This window comes from Megalobrama amblycephala, linkage group LG1 (genome assembly GCF_018812025.1).
Source record: "Megalobrama amblycephala isolate DHTTF-2021 linkage group LG1, ASM1881202v1, whole genome shotgun sequence".
Classification (NCBI taxonomy): Eukaryota; Metazoa; Chordata; class Actinopteri; order Cypriniformes; family Xenocyprididae; genus Megalobrama; species Megalobrama amblycephala.
Window position 1 is genome coordinate 31551288 of NC_063044.1, and position 19945 is coordinate 31571232.

A 19945-nucleotide genomic window follows, 5' to 3' on the forward strand; every position below is an offset into this window, starting at 1 on the left:
GCCTTGCAACAGAGAGAAACTGTGATTCACCTATTGCGAGAGTCAGCGCAATTCAAAACTTTAACTGAAGGTTAAGAGATTGAAGAAAACGAAGAATTTAAATGCATTTACACTAAAGAAAATACTTGTCCATGAAAAGAACTCAGAGGACAAATAAAAGAAATGATCTTGCTCTATCAGTGCAAGTGAATCTTGTGAAGTTTATATAGTATATAGACACTCAAACATGTAAGGTCACATGTAGTCATTTTTAAAAAGTTATCTATTGATTCTGCAGCCCAATGTTATTACATATGATCTATATATATTAATATTCATTTAAACTAAATGCTTAATAATAACTGATAAACTAAAATTACTTGTGTGTAATGGATTAATAATAATAAAGATCTGATCATATAATAATTATATAAATCAAATTCTAATTATCATTAAAGCCAGACAATTTCATCGTTAAATATTTGTTTTTACTATAGTGACCTTTAATTTGGAGGAAGAGAAACTGGGGGAGTGACTTTATTGCATTGGATGTGTCAGTTAATTTAGCTCACATCCGATTGGCCCAATTTCGGTTTGAGATCTCTAAATCAGAACATAACCTGCCCCGGAGCAGGTTAGCCGTGGAGCATAAGTTACTATGGCAATGAACACCACTAAAAGCCAAGTCACGTTCATGGTACCGAAAACCCAGGATTGGCGCAAACTAATCTGAAATTTATCTGGCTAGCTAGCTAATCCGGCTTCATGGTACAGGCCCATCATCTATCTATCTTGTATCTATTCTGTGTGTTGGTGGGTGTTAATGTCAAGACCTGAGGTTAATGACATTTTCTAAAGCCTAACTCAACCCCTACTCTTACACTCAGCTAACAGGGAACATTCTCATATCTTTGGCAATTGTTCTGGCAAGGTTCTCTCAAAGTTACGAACAAACGTTCTTTAAATAACATTATCCCCTTTAGACACAGATCATTGCTGTTATACAAACTGAGCATCATTCGAAAGACTATCGATATCTGACCACCGTTTATGAAAAAACTTGGTTGCAGTGTCAGGAGTGCAAAATAATCATGTCAGTGATTCGTGCTTTTCCTATTTAGTACTGAGGGTGGTGCTGTTGAGCATATATACTGGAAACCAGGTAGGAAGTTATTTAAGGAAGTGTGATAGCATTTGTCTCTCTCTCTCTCTCTCTCTCTCTCTCTGTCTCTCTCTCCCTATTCTTTGTTGTCAGGCGTGTGGGTTATTCCCGGTCATTGTCACGCTAGTGGATGTGTTGTGAGTATTGTTGTTCTAGACTCGCTCCCGCTTTGCATAGAAAATGAGTTGTTAATGCTACATTTAGTGCTGGGGTCTTTTGTGCTTTTAATGCTTACAATTCATATTTGAGGAATATGTTGTGTTGAGAGCGATTCATGTGTAAATAAAGCATTTGAGAGAACATTTTTGGTTGTAAAGTCATCATAAACACTAATTCAGGGCATTATTTGTAGTGTGTTTTGAGGAAGTTTTCGTGTAGGGAGTTTTTTTTTTTTTTGTATTTATTTTGGCACTCAAGTTGCCGATTTATTTTGTAAATATTGTGTGTGATGTTATGAATTACTCTTTCAGGCCCAGTAGTTCAATGAGTGACACTGTAAGCAAATTACATTTGTTGGTTTAATATTGTTTGGGTTTAAGAATCAAAGTTTGCTGAAATTTTGTAATTTTGGTAAAATAGTATATTTTTATAGGGGAATTAATTAAAAAGGGACTTGTCTTATGTGGCTGTCTTATTGTTTTACTTTTATTCTTTTTTTTTGTTCCTGCATAAGATTTATTGCATTACATTTAATTATTTTAATTATTAAATTATTTGCTGATTTAGTTGTCACTCATTTATTATTGTTGCAAGGTATTTAAAAGGTAAATGTTCCTGGGCCTGGATGTTCCTGGGCCATTTCATGATGGCCCTTCTACTCCTCAGAATGTGGAGCGGTCTTTATTTGATGATGACACCGGTTTAGAACAACCATTTCTTGGTGTCCCTCTGATTGGTTCAGGGAACTTTTCTCAGGCAATTGACTCACTTAAAGTGTATTTGTAGACAATGTAGCCTGGCAGAAAAAAATGGTTTGAAGAAAATACTAAACTTTGTGCTCAAAACATTCCTAAAGAGACATTAGCAGTAGTTGAAAAGGCCTTAATGATCGTGTGCAAATTTTTACCAATCAAACAATTGATGCCATTAAGTGGAATGCAAAACAGTTATGTAGCGATTTGAAAGAATTGCTTGATGATGCTAACAATTCATTATTTTCTTCTTTTAAAACAGCTATCAAAGAACATAGTGTAGGTGGAAAGGAATTGCAAGAAGAAGTACGCAGTCTGAAGAAGTAAGTACCCTTGTTTTACTAGTCAACTTCGAGGTTGTGCACAGACTATTAAGGAACTTGTGATGTTAAAGATTCACATAGAAAGGGACTATGATCATCAGAGAAAGTATAATCAGCTTCAATTGTCCAAGAGCACCACATGTGACCAGAATTCACAAGCTAGAAAAATAAAAGAGGTAGATACAAAAACTATCTTGCCTTCAGAGTAACAGAACCCAAGTTTGTTGTGTTGGATATGTCATGAAAGTCTTAATGTCTTAATTTCAAGGCTTCATTGAGTGGAAAACACTCATTTCAAGGCTTCGTTGAGTGGAAAACACTCTGGAGAGCAGGCTCAGGGTAGTAAAGAATCCCAGGGCCGTAGTCACCAACGAGGTGTAGTATCTGCTTATGTTACTCATCGACTTGTAGAGAAGGATCTGACTGGTAGCAGACAGGACAAGAGAGTTGGACCTGTAGTTCTTAGACAGTTAGTTGTTCCCCTTAACTGTGAGGAACTGCACTGGGAAAGCGCTTGTAGATACAGGGGCTACCTACACATTAATGCTTTTTGATTTAAGGAACAAGATGAAAGGACCTAAGGAGCAACTTGATGCATGGAATGAAGGACCACTTTATCTGGCTAATGGTGATGCTACTGTTCTTCTTGGACAGAAAATGCTTGTTTTGTAAGGCCGTGACTAACCAACACGAAGTCAAAGAACTAGCGGCAACGAAAGCCGACAGTGTTGTCGCCTAACGTCGGCTGTGTCGGGGAAAAAATATGTGCTTGAACACACACAAAACAACTTCAGCCAACTGTCAACTAGCACACGCATTCTGCGCCTGCGTATAAAGGAGATAACTGTCTATTTAAGCAGATATATTTGTCTATATTCGTCATTCAAAAAGGGAAAGCGAAACTAGACTGCATGTATACAAACCATAAAGAAATCAGCTCTTGCCTAACGTTTTGAATATCAATCATGCTGATCACATTCTTTATTCCACTCCGCTCATGTTATTATGAAAATATTCGTGCATTCGAGTGCTCAGGTAAGATGACGTAAAATTAGAACAACCTTCTGTCTGTGCCGTCATGACTTATTTGCTTGCTTTCATAACTTTTGCTTATATTCTCGTGAACTGACTCGTTTGCTATACTGAACAGTCAATCAGAGTTCTCGCTTTAGGCAGGAACACACCAAGCCGACGGTCGGCTGTTGGGCAGTTTTTGTTTGTTGGCCAACTAAGTTTTCTCAGTGTGTTCTGCACCGTCAGCTGAAGTTGGTCCTCATCTGCTTTTTTTCAGCCGATTCGACATGTTGAATCAGCGTCGGAGCTCGTCAGTCCGTCGGGCCATCTGATCATTCTGATTGGCTGTTCAGCTACTGTCACCTGCTGGTACGGAAAGGCTTTTCATCTTACGCAGGTGCAGAACGGATGTGCTACTTGGCCGTCGGCTGTCGAGCGTTAGTTTGGTGTGTCAGGCCAACTTTGGACTGGCTCGCAGCTTAATATTAAAGATCAGTTGTACAGTTTCTCAGGGGACCTGAAAAAACGTGTGTTCTCCCCTTTCAGCCACCAATTTGTGGTAACCCAGGTTGCATCAACAGACAATGATCATGTATCGACGATAGCCAGAGATATTGTCAAAAGCATCAAATATTGTCAATGTTTAGAGGATTTGGTATTTCTAATTAATGTAGGTCTGTTACATTCTTAGTCTATTATTATTACTACTATTAGGTTAGGCTTCTTTTATTATTAAATTAATATTATACATGCTGTGAGGATAAATGATTAGGCTATTAGCTATCTTTGAAAATGTTTTAAACATTTTTTAGGTCTATTAATATACAATGAATTATAGGCCTATGATTAAAATTATTAATTTTATTAATTATTAAAATTATTAATTATTAAAATTATATTAAAGAGTGTAGGCTATAATATTTCCTAACACTGCAGTCATCAATGAAAATTAAGCGCAGCTTTTCTTTAAAAAAAAACAAAACAACCCGTTTAACACGAAATACTATTATTCTCATTTGTTTCACTAGCCTATATGTAGGGGCCACAAGAGAAATAATGGAATACATTAAGACAGTTATATATAACTGTCAGAGACTTCTGAATACGATTGAGAAAGTAGTCAGATTCAAGCGTTTACATGGTAATTTATTGCTGTTGGATCGGATTAGAAAAGGAATAAACCACCCATTCCAATCCAGTCAAAATTTAATTCGGATCGAGCTCATCGATTAAGGTGTTTTTTCAATCCGATTGAGCCGTCAATCCGATTACAAATGGATTATTTAGATGTGTGTAAACGTAGCCATTGAGAGTAATTTACCAGACAAAGAGTCTCATCTTCTTTTTACTCTTTTGTATGATCATCCTGAAGTATGTACTTCTACTCTAGGTAGAACTCATCTGGTCTAGCATAAGATTGCTGTCCGCATAGATGTGGTTGTTGCGCAAAAGCCCTATAGGTTTACCAGTACATAAAAAGGAAATAGTTAAGAAACAAATTGACAATATGCTAACACGAGACATTATTAAGCCATTTCATTCTCCCTGGGCATCGGTTTTGTGACAATTAAATGCTGTGAGTGAAAGTGATGCATTTCCTCTCCCTACTGTGGGTGAAATCCTGGAGTCCCTTGCTAGAGCCATTTTGTTTAGTTCCCTTGATCTTAACAAAGGGCACTGGCAAGTGGCAATGGACCAAGATAATATGGCTAAAGGCCTGTTCACACCGGGACGAATATCGCGCGCGATTTTCGCCGACATTTAACGCCTCGTGACTAAACAACGGGCGCCAATGTGAGTGTGCACACCGACGCGAAAAACGCGAGGCGTAAAAGCGTCATTTTTAAAAAAACGCCTCGGGTTTGTTTTTTTGGTTTGACGCGCCGCGTTAAAAACTGGCCGACCAATGAGATTGGCGCCTTTGTTCACGTGCCTGGAGCTGCTAAAGTTACAGTAAAACACGACTTGGTGGCGCTCAAGCACAAAACGGTCTTGCCGAGCACACAAGACGACGAAGAGAAAGTAAGTAAGTTAGACGAGGAAGACCCCTACAAACTATCCCTGCATCTCAAACAGCTCCCTAGCTTCCTAGGTCGTGTATCAGTATACCATGTAAATGAATGTGGCCGACTCCCTGATCAGTGCCCTGACTAGTGAAGTAGAGAGCTGATTGAGACGCACACTATGGGTGCTCTGCCACAGATGTGTATTATTTCTGTATTTTTAATTTTTTTTTCTTTTACATTCAAGAAATATAGTTGAGAATGTCTGTTTCATAAATATGTTTATTTACACTACCGTTCACTTGCACTACTGTCATTGTGACTTATTTGCACTACCGTTTCTGACTCTCTCTCTCTCTCTCTCTCTCTCTCTATCTATCTATCTATATATATATATATATATATATATATATAAAATGTAGGCCTATGCCATTTTATATATGCATTTTTTTTATCTTCTTTAACTTTATTAATATCATATGTTTATTTGCACTACCGTTAAGCACAAGCGCCACATACTGTCAGGGAGTGAATTTGCACTTTCACTTGGCGCATCGCCGGTGAAAATCGCTTGGGTGTGAACACAAAAAACGTCTCGAAAAACGCTGACGATAAACGCGTGCGATATTCGTCCCGGTGTGTACGGGCCTCAAGACTGCCTTTGTGTCCCCTTTTGGGCTGTATGAATTAAACTTGTATGTGTTAACTTTTGGTTTAAAGAATGCACCAGCCACATTTCAAAGGCTCATGAATAGAGTGTTGGCTGATTGTTTAGGACAGTGTTGTTTGGTTTATTGAGATGACAGTCATTTATTCATCAAATTTCAGTCAGCATATACAAGATCTCCAAAGGGTTTTGAGGTGTTTGCAAAAAGCAGGACTAACCCTTAAACTTCAGAAAAGTCATTTCTGTTTGACATAAATTAAGTTTCTTGGCCATGTGGTGACCACCGAAGGGGTGAAGGTAGATCCTGCTAAATCAGAGGCCATACAGAATATCCCTGTGACACAAAATCTAAAAGAACTTCAGCGGTTCTTGGGGATGAGTGGATGGTTTCATAGGTATGTTCCTAATTTTTCAGCTATCACCAAACCCTTAAATCCCTTAAAATGAAAAGGAGACCGTTTCGAGTGGACAGCCAAATGTCAGGCTGCTTTTTAGAATTTGAAAATGCACCTTTCTTCTCCACCTAAACTGGGACACCCTAACCATACTTGCACATTTATAGTTTACACAGATATAAATTCAACAGGTTTGGGTGCTGTTCTTGCTCAGCGACCATCTACATTTGGTATGACAAAATTACTAGCATATGCAAGCTGTACACTTACAGGTGCAGAAAGGAATTATTCCACTACAGAGAGGGAGTGTTTAGCCATTGTCTGGGTGGTCCAAAGGTGGTGGGATTATCTGGAGGGCAAGGCTTTTATTGTTGTGACTGATCATCTCTCCTTTGGGTGTTTAACACTACTCTTGCCTGATTCGTTGGGCTTTGAAATTGCTTAATTGCTTAATTGCTTAACAGTGCTCCAGATGCTGTGTCCTGTGTCAGTAGTTCTAACTCTTCCCCAATAGTCACTGCTTATACCAATAAGCAAACTCCAGATAGTCTGGTCTTACAGTTTCCTCTCTCTGACGAGGATATCTGGACAGCACAGCAGCAAGATGTAGAGGCCCAAAGTGAGTATCAGAGTATAGTTGATAATAAGCAGAGTCCTGATTATTCTGGTTCTGGATTGTTATTTTAGAGGACAAGGTTTACCAGAAGTTGACATCCTTCCAAGGGAACCCATTTTCAAGTGTATGTCCCACAGGTCCCCTGCCAGACTATGCTGGAAGCATATCATTCCAACCTGTTATGTGGGCATTTTGGTCATTATAAGATACACAAAATAGATTAATGGAAGTTGCCTTTTGGCCAAATATATGGAGAGATGTTTCAGAATTTGTAAAAAATTGTGTCAGTTGTCAACAATGTAAACCTGAGTGTCGTAAACCAGCTGGCATGTTACAGCAGACTGAAGCACATAAATAATGGGAATTGCTTGGCATGGATCCTATGGGACCATTGCCTTGTAGCACGCAAGGTTACACCCAGCTAATGGTTGTAGTGAATTATTATAGCCATTGGGTGGAATTGTTTCCTCTTCGAAAAGCTACTGCTATGACAATTGCACAGTCACTAAGAAAGGAAATATTAACATGATGGGGTGTTCCAAAATTATTGTCAGACAGAGGTCCCCAGTTTACCTCTGAAATTTTGCAGGAGCTTTGTAGCAGGTGGGGAGTGGTGCGAAAAATGACAACAGCATTCCACCTCCAAACAAGCTTCACAGAGCGTGTGAATCAGATGGTTAAGGTAACACATATCTTCCTATGTGTTTGATGAGCATAATCATTGGGATCATTATTTGCCAGAGTTGAGGTATGCTATCAATTATGCTTCTCAGGAGAGGACTGGATACTGGACACCAGACCAGCCTCAGGGTTCTTAAAGATTTGCAGGAGATTGTAAAAAAGAACTTGTCCTGAACTTATCCCGAGTTGTGTCAAGCTTTTGAATTAAATTCTTGAATTCATAATGATTGTGGGATTTGTTTACGGGCACTGCACTTGAGGATAAAGAATTGAATTTGGATCTGTTCCTTGCAGTCGTATGGATTCTACAGATGTGGATAACAGTGGATTAACCCTCGTATTAACCTCAAAATCCAGCAAAAAATTTTCTACACTGGGGTCAATTTGACCCCAGCAATTTAAAACCTCTAGAATATGATTTTATTTTCAAAGGTTTATGTATCAGGTACTTTATGTTTCTTCATTGACTACTCAAATAGCTCTTTAAATAAAACAACACCACCCATCACCCCCAACCCCCCCTCTGTTGAAATTGACCCCAAGGATCACCAATGTGTATAGGACTGTGTACAGGACACTGAAAATATGTCATCGTGAAAAATTTGTTTACCTAGTTGTCCCCATTAAATGACGAAAAGTCATCAAATATGAAGCAAAAAAAAAAAGATGTCAACCATTTTTTTAGAGGCGTTAAATATTGCGTGGGGTCTCATAGACCCCAAAGATAATACGAGGGTTAACTTGGTGTCTTTTTTGAATTTGTGGTGTTTTTGTTGTATTTTCTAGTCCTGTGTCTGAGAAAACGCCTTTTGTGTCCCACGGCAAACAAAATAAAATAAGTATTACATTATATATATTGGTTAAACGATTAAAGAAATGTTAAAGTGTAGTCTTCTTTAATGTAATCCTTTGAAACGAGTTTGCAGCAGAAGTCACAAACAGAGCAAAATGTTTTTACATTTAATAATTTTTAGTGCTGTCAATATTGTATGGTTCAGTGTATGAAAACATAAGTAAATGTATGTGTTGTAAAACCACACTTTACATAAAAATACACATTCCCGTGAGATCACGTTGCAGAATAACTAAAACCAATAGTGTAAAAAAAACTTTAGAATAAGGTGTCAAATTGTCTTCACTAGTACACTCTAAAAATGCTGGGTTAAAAACAACCCAAGTTGGGTTAAATATGGACAAACCCAGCAGGTTGGGTTAAAGGGCACCTATTATGCCCACTTTCGCAAGATGTAATATAAGTCTCTGGTCTGGTCAAGTTTCAGCTTAAAATACCCCACAAACGTGCCCCTATTTGGGGGTGAGCAAAAGCATGCTTTTTTCTATATTGCTATATTGCTGGCTAAAAAAATAAATCCAAAATTGGTTGAAAAAAATGAAAAAAGTGGGTTTGAAAAATGAAAAAATATCCATATTTAACCCAGCATTTTTTTAGGCAGTTTAGCCATATTTATTGGCTTATTCTGGTTAAGTAAACTTAAAAATCTATCCATAATTAAATGACGATTTAACTTTCACTTTAGAATAGGGGGTCAAATTGTCTTTATTAATACTGTGTTAGTGGTAGTTTAGCCTTAATTATTGGCGTATTCTTGTCAACAAACTTAATAAGTTCCATAATTAATGTGGATAAAATTTTTACTTTGGAATAGGGGGTCCAATTGTCTTATTATACTATTTTAGCAATTTTGAACTGCAAAACCAGCAGTAATTAAACATAATTATAGCTTATCAGTTAGCTTAATAGAATGGAGTAATTACATCACTACACAAAAATAATGTATGGCTTATTAAAGGGATAGTTCACCCAAAAATGAAAATTTGATGTTTATTTGCTTACCCCCAGGGCATCCAAGATGTAGGTGACTTTGTTTCTTCAGTAGAACACAAATGATGATTTTTAACTCCAACCGTTACGGTCTGTCAGTCATATAATGCATTGAAACTGTAACACCATCTCAGAATAAGTCAAATAAACATGCACAGACAAATTCAAATTAAACCCTGCGGCTCGTGAAGACACATCGATGTCCTAAGACACTAAATGATCGGTTTGTGCGAGAAACCGAACACTGTCAGAGGTACGGTGCTGTCACTGGGGCTGTACCCTAAGGTACAAATGTAAAAAGGTACTAATATGTACCTTTAAGGTGCAAATATGCACTTTTAAAGTACTAATATGTACCTTTAAGGTACTAATATGCACCATTTAGGGGTAAGTAAGGTACAAAGATGTACCTTTTTACCTTTGTACCTTAGGGTACAGCCCCAGTGACAGGACTGTACCTTTTTTTCTGACAGTGAACAGTATTTATATCATTTTTTACCTCTAAAACACCACAATGTCCAACTGCCCTCCATATCCGGTTAGTGAGGTCTGATCGCTCTCTGACAACGGAAGTGATGTCTTGCACTCATTGAAGTATAAGCGCGAGAGATCACTTACATCATCAGAACGTGTTTTCAGACCTTACTAACCAGATGCTGAATGCAGTTGGACATAGTGGTGTTTTAGAGGTAAAAAATTATATAAATACTGTATTGTTTCGTGTCTTAGGACATCAGTGTGTCGTCACGAGCCACAGGGTTTAATTTGGATTTGTCTGTGCATGTTTATTTGACTCTTATAGATGGTGTTACGGTTTCAATGCATTATATGACTGACAGACCGCAACGGTTGGAGTTAAAAATCATCATTTGTGTTCTATTGAAGAAACAAAGTCACCTACATCTTGGATGCCCTGGGGGTAAGCAGGTAAACATCAAATTTTCATTTTTGGGTGAAATATCCCTTTAAGTTGTAAATATTGGCTAAAATGCATTTACTATACATTCAGTTAATCATTAATTACTAGTTTATTTATGCTCAACTAATGCATAATTGTGAAGAAGCTTATCATTAATTAATGCTTAACTAATTCATTATTCTGGACCCATAAAATAAAGTGTTACCCATGTATTTGTATTTGTTGTATTTTTAGTGCATATTGAATGTGAATTTAACTGCTGTGCCAATGTGGAAGGTTGGTTCGGAGAACTGTGTGAAGAGTTTTGAAAAAGTGACCCAAGTATTGAGAAATGTGTCTTAGCGATTGCAAAAAACTGTATTATCATGCTTATCATGGTAAATCTCAATATCCATAATTATACCTGTTAATTTATTATGAATGATAATTGTGCGGTGTGATATTCCAGAACCTTATTTGTAATATGCATAAAAAAGAGAGCAATACAGGTCTGGCTTCCTTGCATTCTTTGTTGTGATAAAGAATCATCTCCTGACAACCAAAAAAAAAAAAAGAAAAAAAAGAAAATGGTGAACACAAGTCTCACACATACCCATCAGACATGATGATTGTTACTGCACAACATACTTGAGTTTGTCCAGATGTTTGAGTGTATCAGAGAGCAGCTTCAGTCCTGATTCTCCTGGGTGATTGTAGCTCAGATCCAGCTTTCTCAGGTGTGAAGGGTTTGAACTCAGAGCTGATGCCAGAGCAGCACAACCTTCCTCTGTCACCATACAGCCAGATAATCTACAACAACATTAAGTATTTATGTTAGTGTACTTCATATTTAGAGACATACACTATAAATATAGCTACAGGTAAGAGCGGTGCTAGGGATAGGCTAACGGGGCTTAAGCGTTGAATGTTTTTAGTAAAGCCCCAAATGTTTTGTTACCTGAACAGTTGTAGATCATCCAGGTAACCACACACAGTATTAGGAATCAATGGTTCACAAATTTTTGAATGGGGTCATTTTAATAAATTCAGCTATTTTTTGTCTTGTGAATTATATGTAAACATCTTTTAAGTAAAATATCTTACTCAGGACAGTACTAAATAAAAAATAACATGCTTTTTGTATGATCCCTCTTATTTTCTTAAAATTTTTCACATTTTCAAAGATTCTGCAAAGGGGTTCACAAACTTTCAAGTGGCACTGTAAATGATGACTTTGTTGAGCATTTGGAAGTGAAAATACCATCAGGCGAGATCATTCACTGTAAGCATAACATCAAGCAAAGTGCGCATTTCTCACAGCTCATATCCTGTGCAATGCCCTTGTACTTCACTTCAACCTTTTCAAACTTTATGGAAGATTATTTTTGGGAGGTTTGAGGGCATGTTTGTGTGTGTGAGCGAAATTGGAAGCATCTTCAGATAAAAACTAAACTCAGAATCGATCCAGAATCATTGAAGAGAAAATCATGATTTATCTGAGAATTTACTTTTTCTTCTAGCCCCAAAATTTACTATACTCATACTATACACATATACGGGTGGAAAGATATGATATAAACAATTGTCCTTGTACATACTATAGTGCCACCTAGAAGAATGTGTGTGTGTCTGTAAAAAAAAAAAATAATTTTGTATTCCCTGGATAAAAGAGAATGTGGTGTGACTGACAAACAATAAAACCAAAACATAAACAGGGAATGAAGCTATGGAAAAAGAGTCATTTAACCATGTGAAAGAGTTTTTCACTACCAAGCTCCTTTGCTAAGAAAGTGGTTTACAACTTTTTCTAACTAAACAGCGGTTCAGTATATCGTACGATACTTGCATTTGCCTTAGCTGTTGGAGAGTGTCCGGATATACAGTGTGTACAGAATTATTAGGCACGTTGATTTTCTGATCATATTTTTTTCCAGGCACATCTTACCAATTCCAAACCACATTAATCTTAATAACTACTATTATTTTGTATTTAATCATTTATAAGTGATATATAATTTTTCATGAAGGCTGAAAATTAAAAAACGCCTTATATTCAGGTGTGCAGAATTATTAGGTATGTTTTCTTTTACAGACAAAATGAGCTAAAAAAGACATTTAACTCAGTCTGAAAAGACAAAAATTATTAAATGCCCATGAGAAGGATGCAATACTAGAAATTGTGGTTAAGGCATGACTGATTGGACAGTGAAATGCTCATTGGGTCAGCAGGGTCAGACAAAAACAGGTGGAAAAGAAAAGACACGTTAACTGCAAAAGAATTAAGAATTAAGGTGAAAAATTAATTGTTGAAACCATCAGGAACCCTTTAGTCTCCAGTGCCACCATTTTCCAGAACTGTAACCTACCTGGAGTCACCAGAAGTGCAAGGTGTCAGGATCTCAGATACTTAGGTGAAGAATCCTAAAAAATGACCCCCACTTAATAAGAATCACAAGCTAAAGTGTTGTAAAAGAATTTATCTTCCATAATCTCACAGTTGGGAGTTAATTTGTAGTCCATCTCTGCAAAATGGACTTCAGGGAAGTATATAGACTAAAAATGAACTTCCAAAACTTACTACCAGATTCAGGAAGATAAATTCTTCAAACTGTGGTACAAGAGGATGTGGTGCTGATCCTTTAAGAGTCACTCTCAATCTGTCTGTCTACAAAGCCTATAAAAACAGTCTTCATGTATTTTACAACATTTTAGCTTGTGATTCTTATTAAGTGGGGGTCATTTTTTAGGATTCTTCACCTAAGTCTCTGAGATTCTGACACTTTGCACTTCTGGAGACTACTTGTAGAGTTGTCAAAAGTACCAACTTAAATTTTTAAAATGTGACTCTTTGAGCGGATTCTTAAACACCTCTGATTGGCCATTGTGTTGATGTGCTCATGGGATATGTATATGGCTTCAATGTTCAGTACCCATTGGTATATAAATTATAAATAATTGCATGCAACTAACCCTAAACCAAACCAAACCAAACCCTAATCCTAAACCTATAGTAAGTATATGTAGTTACTTAATATTACTCATTTCTTATTTGTATTTGTAATGTAATTAAAGTGTAACAAAGACACCTTAAAATAAAGTGTAACCAAGATTTTTATTAAACTCAAACTCAAAATACTCAGGAAACTCAGACTGGCAAAATGCAAACAGAACAACCAGTTAAAACATGCGAGACTGAACAATGAACTGAAAAAAACACAGGGCTTAAATACCCAACAAAAACTAATTAAAGAAACGAGACCCAGCAGGTGATACAACTCCATCGATGAAAAACCATGGAAAACAAACTCAACCACATGACACTGAACTAAAATATGCGTTAAACAGACCCAAAACAAACATAAGAGAAGAACACTCATTAATCCCAAAAAAGGGTGTGACTACGTGCCGTACAACATCAATAACTACAGTCCAACAGAGGAGGGCAAGAGGGGGCTTAGGTGGAGGACGTGGTACAAACTGAACACAACCTCCTAGGAAGGGAGAAGCCAGGAGAACCCAAAGAGCTGGGTAACATAGGCAGGGGGTTAGAGAATATAAGAACAGTCTCATTGGCTGACACAGGACAGGCAGATAACTCATGAAAGGCCTTCTTGGCCGACAAGAGGCATGCAGAGGAGAAGAAAGTGAGAGGCTGTGCAGGAACATCTTAAACAACACTGACTATGTTATTGGCAAAGAAACAGGCTTGGTGCAGGGTGACGAAACTGGCACAATGCTGGACGACGAAACAGGCTTTGTGCAGGGCAATGGAACAGAAATAGTGTTGTTTCTTGTATATTCCTTACTACAGGGGTTCAGAGTTAACACACTTATGTCAGCCTTGGCATAAGGGTCTGGGCTCCACTCCATTCTCTTCTACCAACACACATTGGGATTGGCATTTACATACATTCTAAATTACTGTAGTGAGAGAACATGTGTCAGAACCCACACATTGTCATTATCATACTTTAGATCTTTTATTGTCACATGGGATCGTTGTTGATGGCGTTGAAATTTTGCAGCAAGGCAATGACATCTCAGATCATTGCCTAGTCTCGTATATACTCCAATTAGCCTAGGCTGCAAAACCAACTCCCTGTTACAAATATGGTAGAACTTTCACTTCTACCCCTAAAGATAGCTTTATAAATAATCTTCCTGATCAGTTTCATCAACCCAAAATACTAGATAGCTTAGAAGAACTCGATATTGCAACAGAAACAATAGTTTTTCTCTTTTCCAGCACTTTAGGCGCAGTTATGTGCTTAAAGAAGATTAAGAAAACTAGTCCAACACTGTGGTACAATGAGCACACTCAGGCCATCAAGAGAGCAGCCCGAAAAATGGAGCGCAGCTGGAAGAAAACAAAACTAGAGGTGTTTCGCTTTTGTGGAAAGAATAAAGGAATTATTGTATCCAGAAAGGCCTTAAAAATGTTAGATCTGCTTATTTTTTTGACTCTCTTAGAAGAAAGCAAACAACCTTAGATATTTATTTGATACAGCGGCTAAATTAACAAGAAATAAAGCTTCAACTTCAGACATTTCCAAACAGCACAGCAGTAATGACTTTATAAACTTCTTTACTTGCAAGATTGATAATATTAGAGAGAAAAATTCTAACCACGTAACCGTCTACTGGAGCATTGCATCAGACAGTGCATTATAGTGTCCCTGAGGAAAAATTTCATTAATTCGTTGCCAAAGGAGAGGAAGAACTCATCTCCTATAAGGTTCTATCTGACATTTTTGTCAAAATTGAGTTATTCACATATTCATATTCTGTGATAACTTATTTAAATTATGTGGTGTTTCTTTTTTTTAAGTTGTGTACATTTTGGGTCTTTTTTTTTAGAAAACAAAAAGGCTCTATCTACAAAGTCGAACTATAACTTAGTTCTATGAGGTTTTATCTGCGTGAGCCAATCAGTACTTCGAATGCACACTTGAGGACCAATCAGGATTAGCTTTCTTTGTCAGGATTAACTTTTCTTTGTCGGCGGACTACTCTGCAATAGTGGAAGTGAGAGCAGAAAAATGCTAAATCAGTGAAAAGAAGACTAAATAATTTCATTATAATATATAATTTCAAATAAAATGTTACATTTTAGAGTTGTTGCATAGTTGAAGTAATTTAAATATTTTAAATGTGAAATATTTTTAATTATATATTATATATATATATATATATATATATATATATATATATATATATATATATATATACACACACACACACACACAGTGAAACACTTTTCAATGTTTATTAAACTTTGTTAAACACCTATGCTGAAGCATTGTCTGTTTTCATTGCAGTTTTTTAAGTCTTAAAATGTCTTAAATTTTACAATATTAAGCCTTAAAGGACAAATAGTCAAAAGTTTAATTGATGGGGTCTTAATTACAAAAATAAACATTAGCATGTTATTTCAGCCATACTGATGTCTAGAGAGAAAGACATTTTACCTGGCCCACTTTCTGTGGAATAAAGTCCTGCTCAGATGTATTATAGAAGCTGCTTTATGTCTAAACAAAAGGAATACTTAAACTTGAATGGTTCCTGCAATAATGTGTTAAATACCTAAATTTAACATCTGCACTGGATGCTTATCTTTTAAAAATATTCATTTAAAATATAAAATAAAACCATCGGGGGGCATAGAGTATACATTTGAACTATCAAAAATATGCAGCAAAAGAGATTACATTTGTTGAATTAATTTATTTCTAGAATAATTAGTGGGGGCTGGTAATACATATTTATTATGTACAGTTATTATTTATTAGGGGTGTAATGGTTCAAATTACTCACGGTTCAGTTTTTATTATGGTTTTAGGGTCACAGTTTCGGTATGGTTCGGTATGTGCTATGTTCAGGGAAAAAAGGACTGTCAAATAAAAAATAAATAATTTTTTGCTTTTCAGCAGTTTTCAGGTACAGAATAAAGTATTAAATAAAGTAATCAAATGTAAAATAACATTACATATTTGACTGTATAGATTAAAGATTAATCCTTAAATTAAAGCAATGAGTGATTTCCTTGCTTTTTGTTGTTTGATTAACATTGGTCTGCTGTCACTTTAAGACAATGCAAGGATCCAAAATACTGATACTGTGCACATGTGTTGTCTTTCTCGACTGTATAATTTCACTTGAAGCATAACAGACTATGCATGTGTCTCAATCAGCTCCGTAGTTAAGTAGCCTAGTCACGGCACTGATCAGGGAGTCAGCCACATTCATTTACATGACATACTGATTCACGACCTAGGAAGCTAGGGAGCTGATTGAGAAGCAGGATATGTCTGCTAGGATAGGCTACTCATCAAGACGGGCATGTTGACATAATTTTTGTGTGAATTTGTCCATTGAAGTGCAAGACTTGAAAGAGAAATCAATATTTGCGCATTGTCTGAGACACAGGTTTCCGCAAAAGTCTCTCAATGCAAAAGCCGTTTCAGTCGATTTCCACTGAGAACACTGCGTGGTTGAATCTCAAAAATGAATAAAATGTGCAGAAGTCAGTAAAGTGTTATATATTTACGCAAATCTTTTTACACCGGTGTGATGATCTCTGCTACCAGATTTTGCTACCTCCCATTAAAACAGTAGGTAGCACAATGCAAATATAATGTTGTGTATCTTCTAGAAAAGAGGCTGGGAGCAGCAGCTCATTTGCATTTAAAGGGGTGGTTCATTGCGATTTCACTTTTTTAACTTTAGTTAGTGTGTAATGTTACTGCTTGAGCATAAACAGTATCTGCAAAGTTACAGTGCTAAAAGTTCAATGCAAACAGAGTTATTATGGCAGTTTAATGCCTACAAAAACGACCAATTTGGACTACAATGAGCTTCTTCCCGGGTTGGTGACATCATAAACCCTGCAAAACACGGCCCTGGGAACACGCAACAAAGTGGGCGAGCCCATGTCGCGCGGAATAGTTGTCTACACTGGGCGCGAGTGGCGTGATGCGTCAAAAGATAATAGAACCCATTATAATTATCAGTGATATTGTCTACTCCATAGACTGTCTACGCTGGATGTGGCGCTGACGACAGCTTCCAGAATCTACACGAGTTCAGTGCTGGTGTAACAAATCCGGCCTCTGTGGATACCCCCAATCATCACCAGAGGTCGCCATCACCGGAATACTGACTTTCACTCATACACTCCATTTCCAAGTCCTGTACCTGGCTCTGGTCACGAGCCCAGCTGCACCTCATTACCTGAACTATTTAAGAGGCCATTCCACACACACACTTTGCGAAGTCTTGTTTTTGCCCTGGCTGACATTTCTGAGCATTCTATTTTCTCTTGTTGGATTATTGCTGACCCTTTGCATTGTTTCATGGACTACTATTTACTGCCCGCTGCCTACCTCGACCCCATGCCTGCCTTACTTATCTGATTACTGTCTTATCTCCATTACCCTGTCTGTTTATCGACCCTGTTTGTACGACTACGATTGTTATTAATAAAAGCTGCAAATGGATCCTCATTCTGTCGACCCCTCATTACAGCTAGATTTGCACAAAGGCTATTACTGAAAGATGAAGCAGTTCCCCCTTTAAAAGCAGAAGCTGCTGTTTATGGGCCCCTAACTGCAAGTAAGTTTTATTGTTTGTACATGTCTTTTAAATGCATAGTTTCTGTTGCTATTTTTTGGTTGCATCAAGGACTTAAAGACCAAAGCGTTTTTGCTTCGCTAGCCAGTTAGCTAAATTCTATTGCATACTTCTCCAACAAATGCCAACAAACTTCTATGTTCATAGACAAACAGTTGTTCATGCTATAAATTAAACACTACCTTTACAAAAATGCTACTACTCAGTCATGTATTCGGCTACAGTAAAGCTTTAATCAGGATAAAACCGTATATTAAAAGCTAAAAACCAGCAGTAACATTTACAAGTGACAGCATATTAGGGGTTGCACTACTACTGATTTCTGCTAGTCGATATCTTATCAAAACAATACTCGAGTTACTCGTTCATGCTACTGTAAATGAAAAGACATGAAATAGTTCTTATCAATAAATGTTTATTAATTCATAGCCTAATGCAGCAATTATAAGTAAACTCTCAAATCATTATAATTATGACATTACATATTTAAATTTTCATGTAACAGATTAAAGCCAAATGAACCCGTGATAACCCGGGTTGCATCAACAGATGATGATCATGTATCGATGATAGCCAGTGATATTGTCAAAAGCATCAAATATTGGCAATATTAAGAGGATTTGGCATTTCCAATTAATGTAGGCATGTTACATTCTTCTAGTCTATTATTATTACTATTAGATTAGGTTACTTTTATTATTAAATCAATATTAATACATTTGCCCCGCAATAATTTCATAGCGCATCACCACATAACTGACGTGCTGTGAGGATAATAAAAGTTTAGGCTATTAGCTATCTTTGAAAATGTTTAAAAAAATTTTTAGGTCTATAATACAATGAATTACAGGCCTATAATTAAAATTATTAATAGTCTATAATATTTCCTAATACTGACTGCAATCATCAATGAAAATTAAGAGCTACTTCAAGCACCGACTTATAAAATACAACCAACACGAGATACTATTATTCTCAGGGAGTGGTATCATAGAAGCAGGAAGTCAATCCGGCTGTTCAAATGACAGTGGAAACAGCGGTGTAGAATAAAGGTAAAATATATGAAAATACAGTGTTTTTTTTTTTTTTTTTTTTTTAATAAAGCATTAAGACATGTTAAACTGCGCCCTATAAACACAATCAAGCCTAGAAAAAAAAACTGTGAACCACACCTTTAAAGGGACACACAAAAAAAACTATGTGTTTTTGCTCACACCCAAATGGGGCAAATTTGAAAAGCTATAATAATTGGTCTGTGAGGTATTTTGAGCTGAAAATTCACGGACATATTCTGGGGACACCAGAGACTTTTATTACATCTTGTGAAAAGGGGCATAATTGGTCCCCTTTAAGGGAACTCACACAAACATGTTTTTTGTACGAATAGCATATTTGTGTTCAGGCACTCTTAAAGGGTTAAAATGAAATGAAATGAATGAAAATTTGGTCATTAATTACTCACCCTAACCCATATTAAGATATTTTTGTTGAAATCCGATGGCTCAGTGAGGCCTGCATAGGGAGCAATGACATTTCCTCTCTCAAGATTCATAAAGGTACTAAAAACATATTTAAATCAGTTCATGTGAGTACAGTGGTTCAATATTAATATTATAAAGTGGCAAGAATATTTTTGGTGTGCCAAAAAAACAAAATAACGACTTATATAGTGATGGCCGATTTCAAAACACTGCTTCAGGAAGCTTCAGAGCATAATGAATCTTTTGAGTCGAATCAGCGGCAAAGTCACATGATTTCAGCAGTTTGGCGGTTTGACGCGCAATCCGAATCATGATTCGACACAAAAGATTCATAACGCTCCGA

At 36.8% G+C, this 19945-nt stretch overlaps 1 protein-coding gene and 1 long non-coding RNA gene across 3 annotated transcripts in view; one reads left to right on the plus strand and one right to left on the minus strand.

Moving 5' to 3' along the window:
• LOC125267730 (NACHT, LRR and PYD domains-containing protein 12-like) overlaps positions 1-19945 on the minus strand; it is a 68185-nt gene that overhangs the window by 4018 nt on the left and 44222 nt on the right. Inside the window, exons 8-9 of one of the 2 annotated variants that reach the window (XM_048189653.1) lie at positions 11141-11302; positions 10513-11044 (exon numbers count right to left, since the gene is read on the minus strand). In XM_048189653.1, the coding sequence (XP_048045610.1) occupies positions 11038-11044; positions 11141-11302 (169 nt within the window). In that variant the 3' untranslated portion in view covers positions 10513-11037. Of the gene's footprint in view, positions 1-10512; positions 11045-11140; positions 11303-19945 lie in introns of those variants that run through there. The other variant, XM_048189643.1, reaches the window with a different exon arrangement.
• On the plus strand, positions 1206-18088 carry LOC125267903. Its single transcript, XR_007184739.1, has 3 exons — positions 1206-1278; positions 2315-2375; positions 17523-18088. It is a non-coding gene; the product is annotated as an uncharacterized LOC125267903 (long non-coding RNA).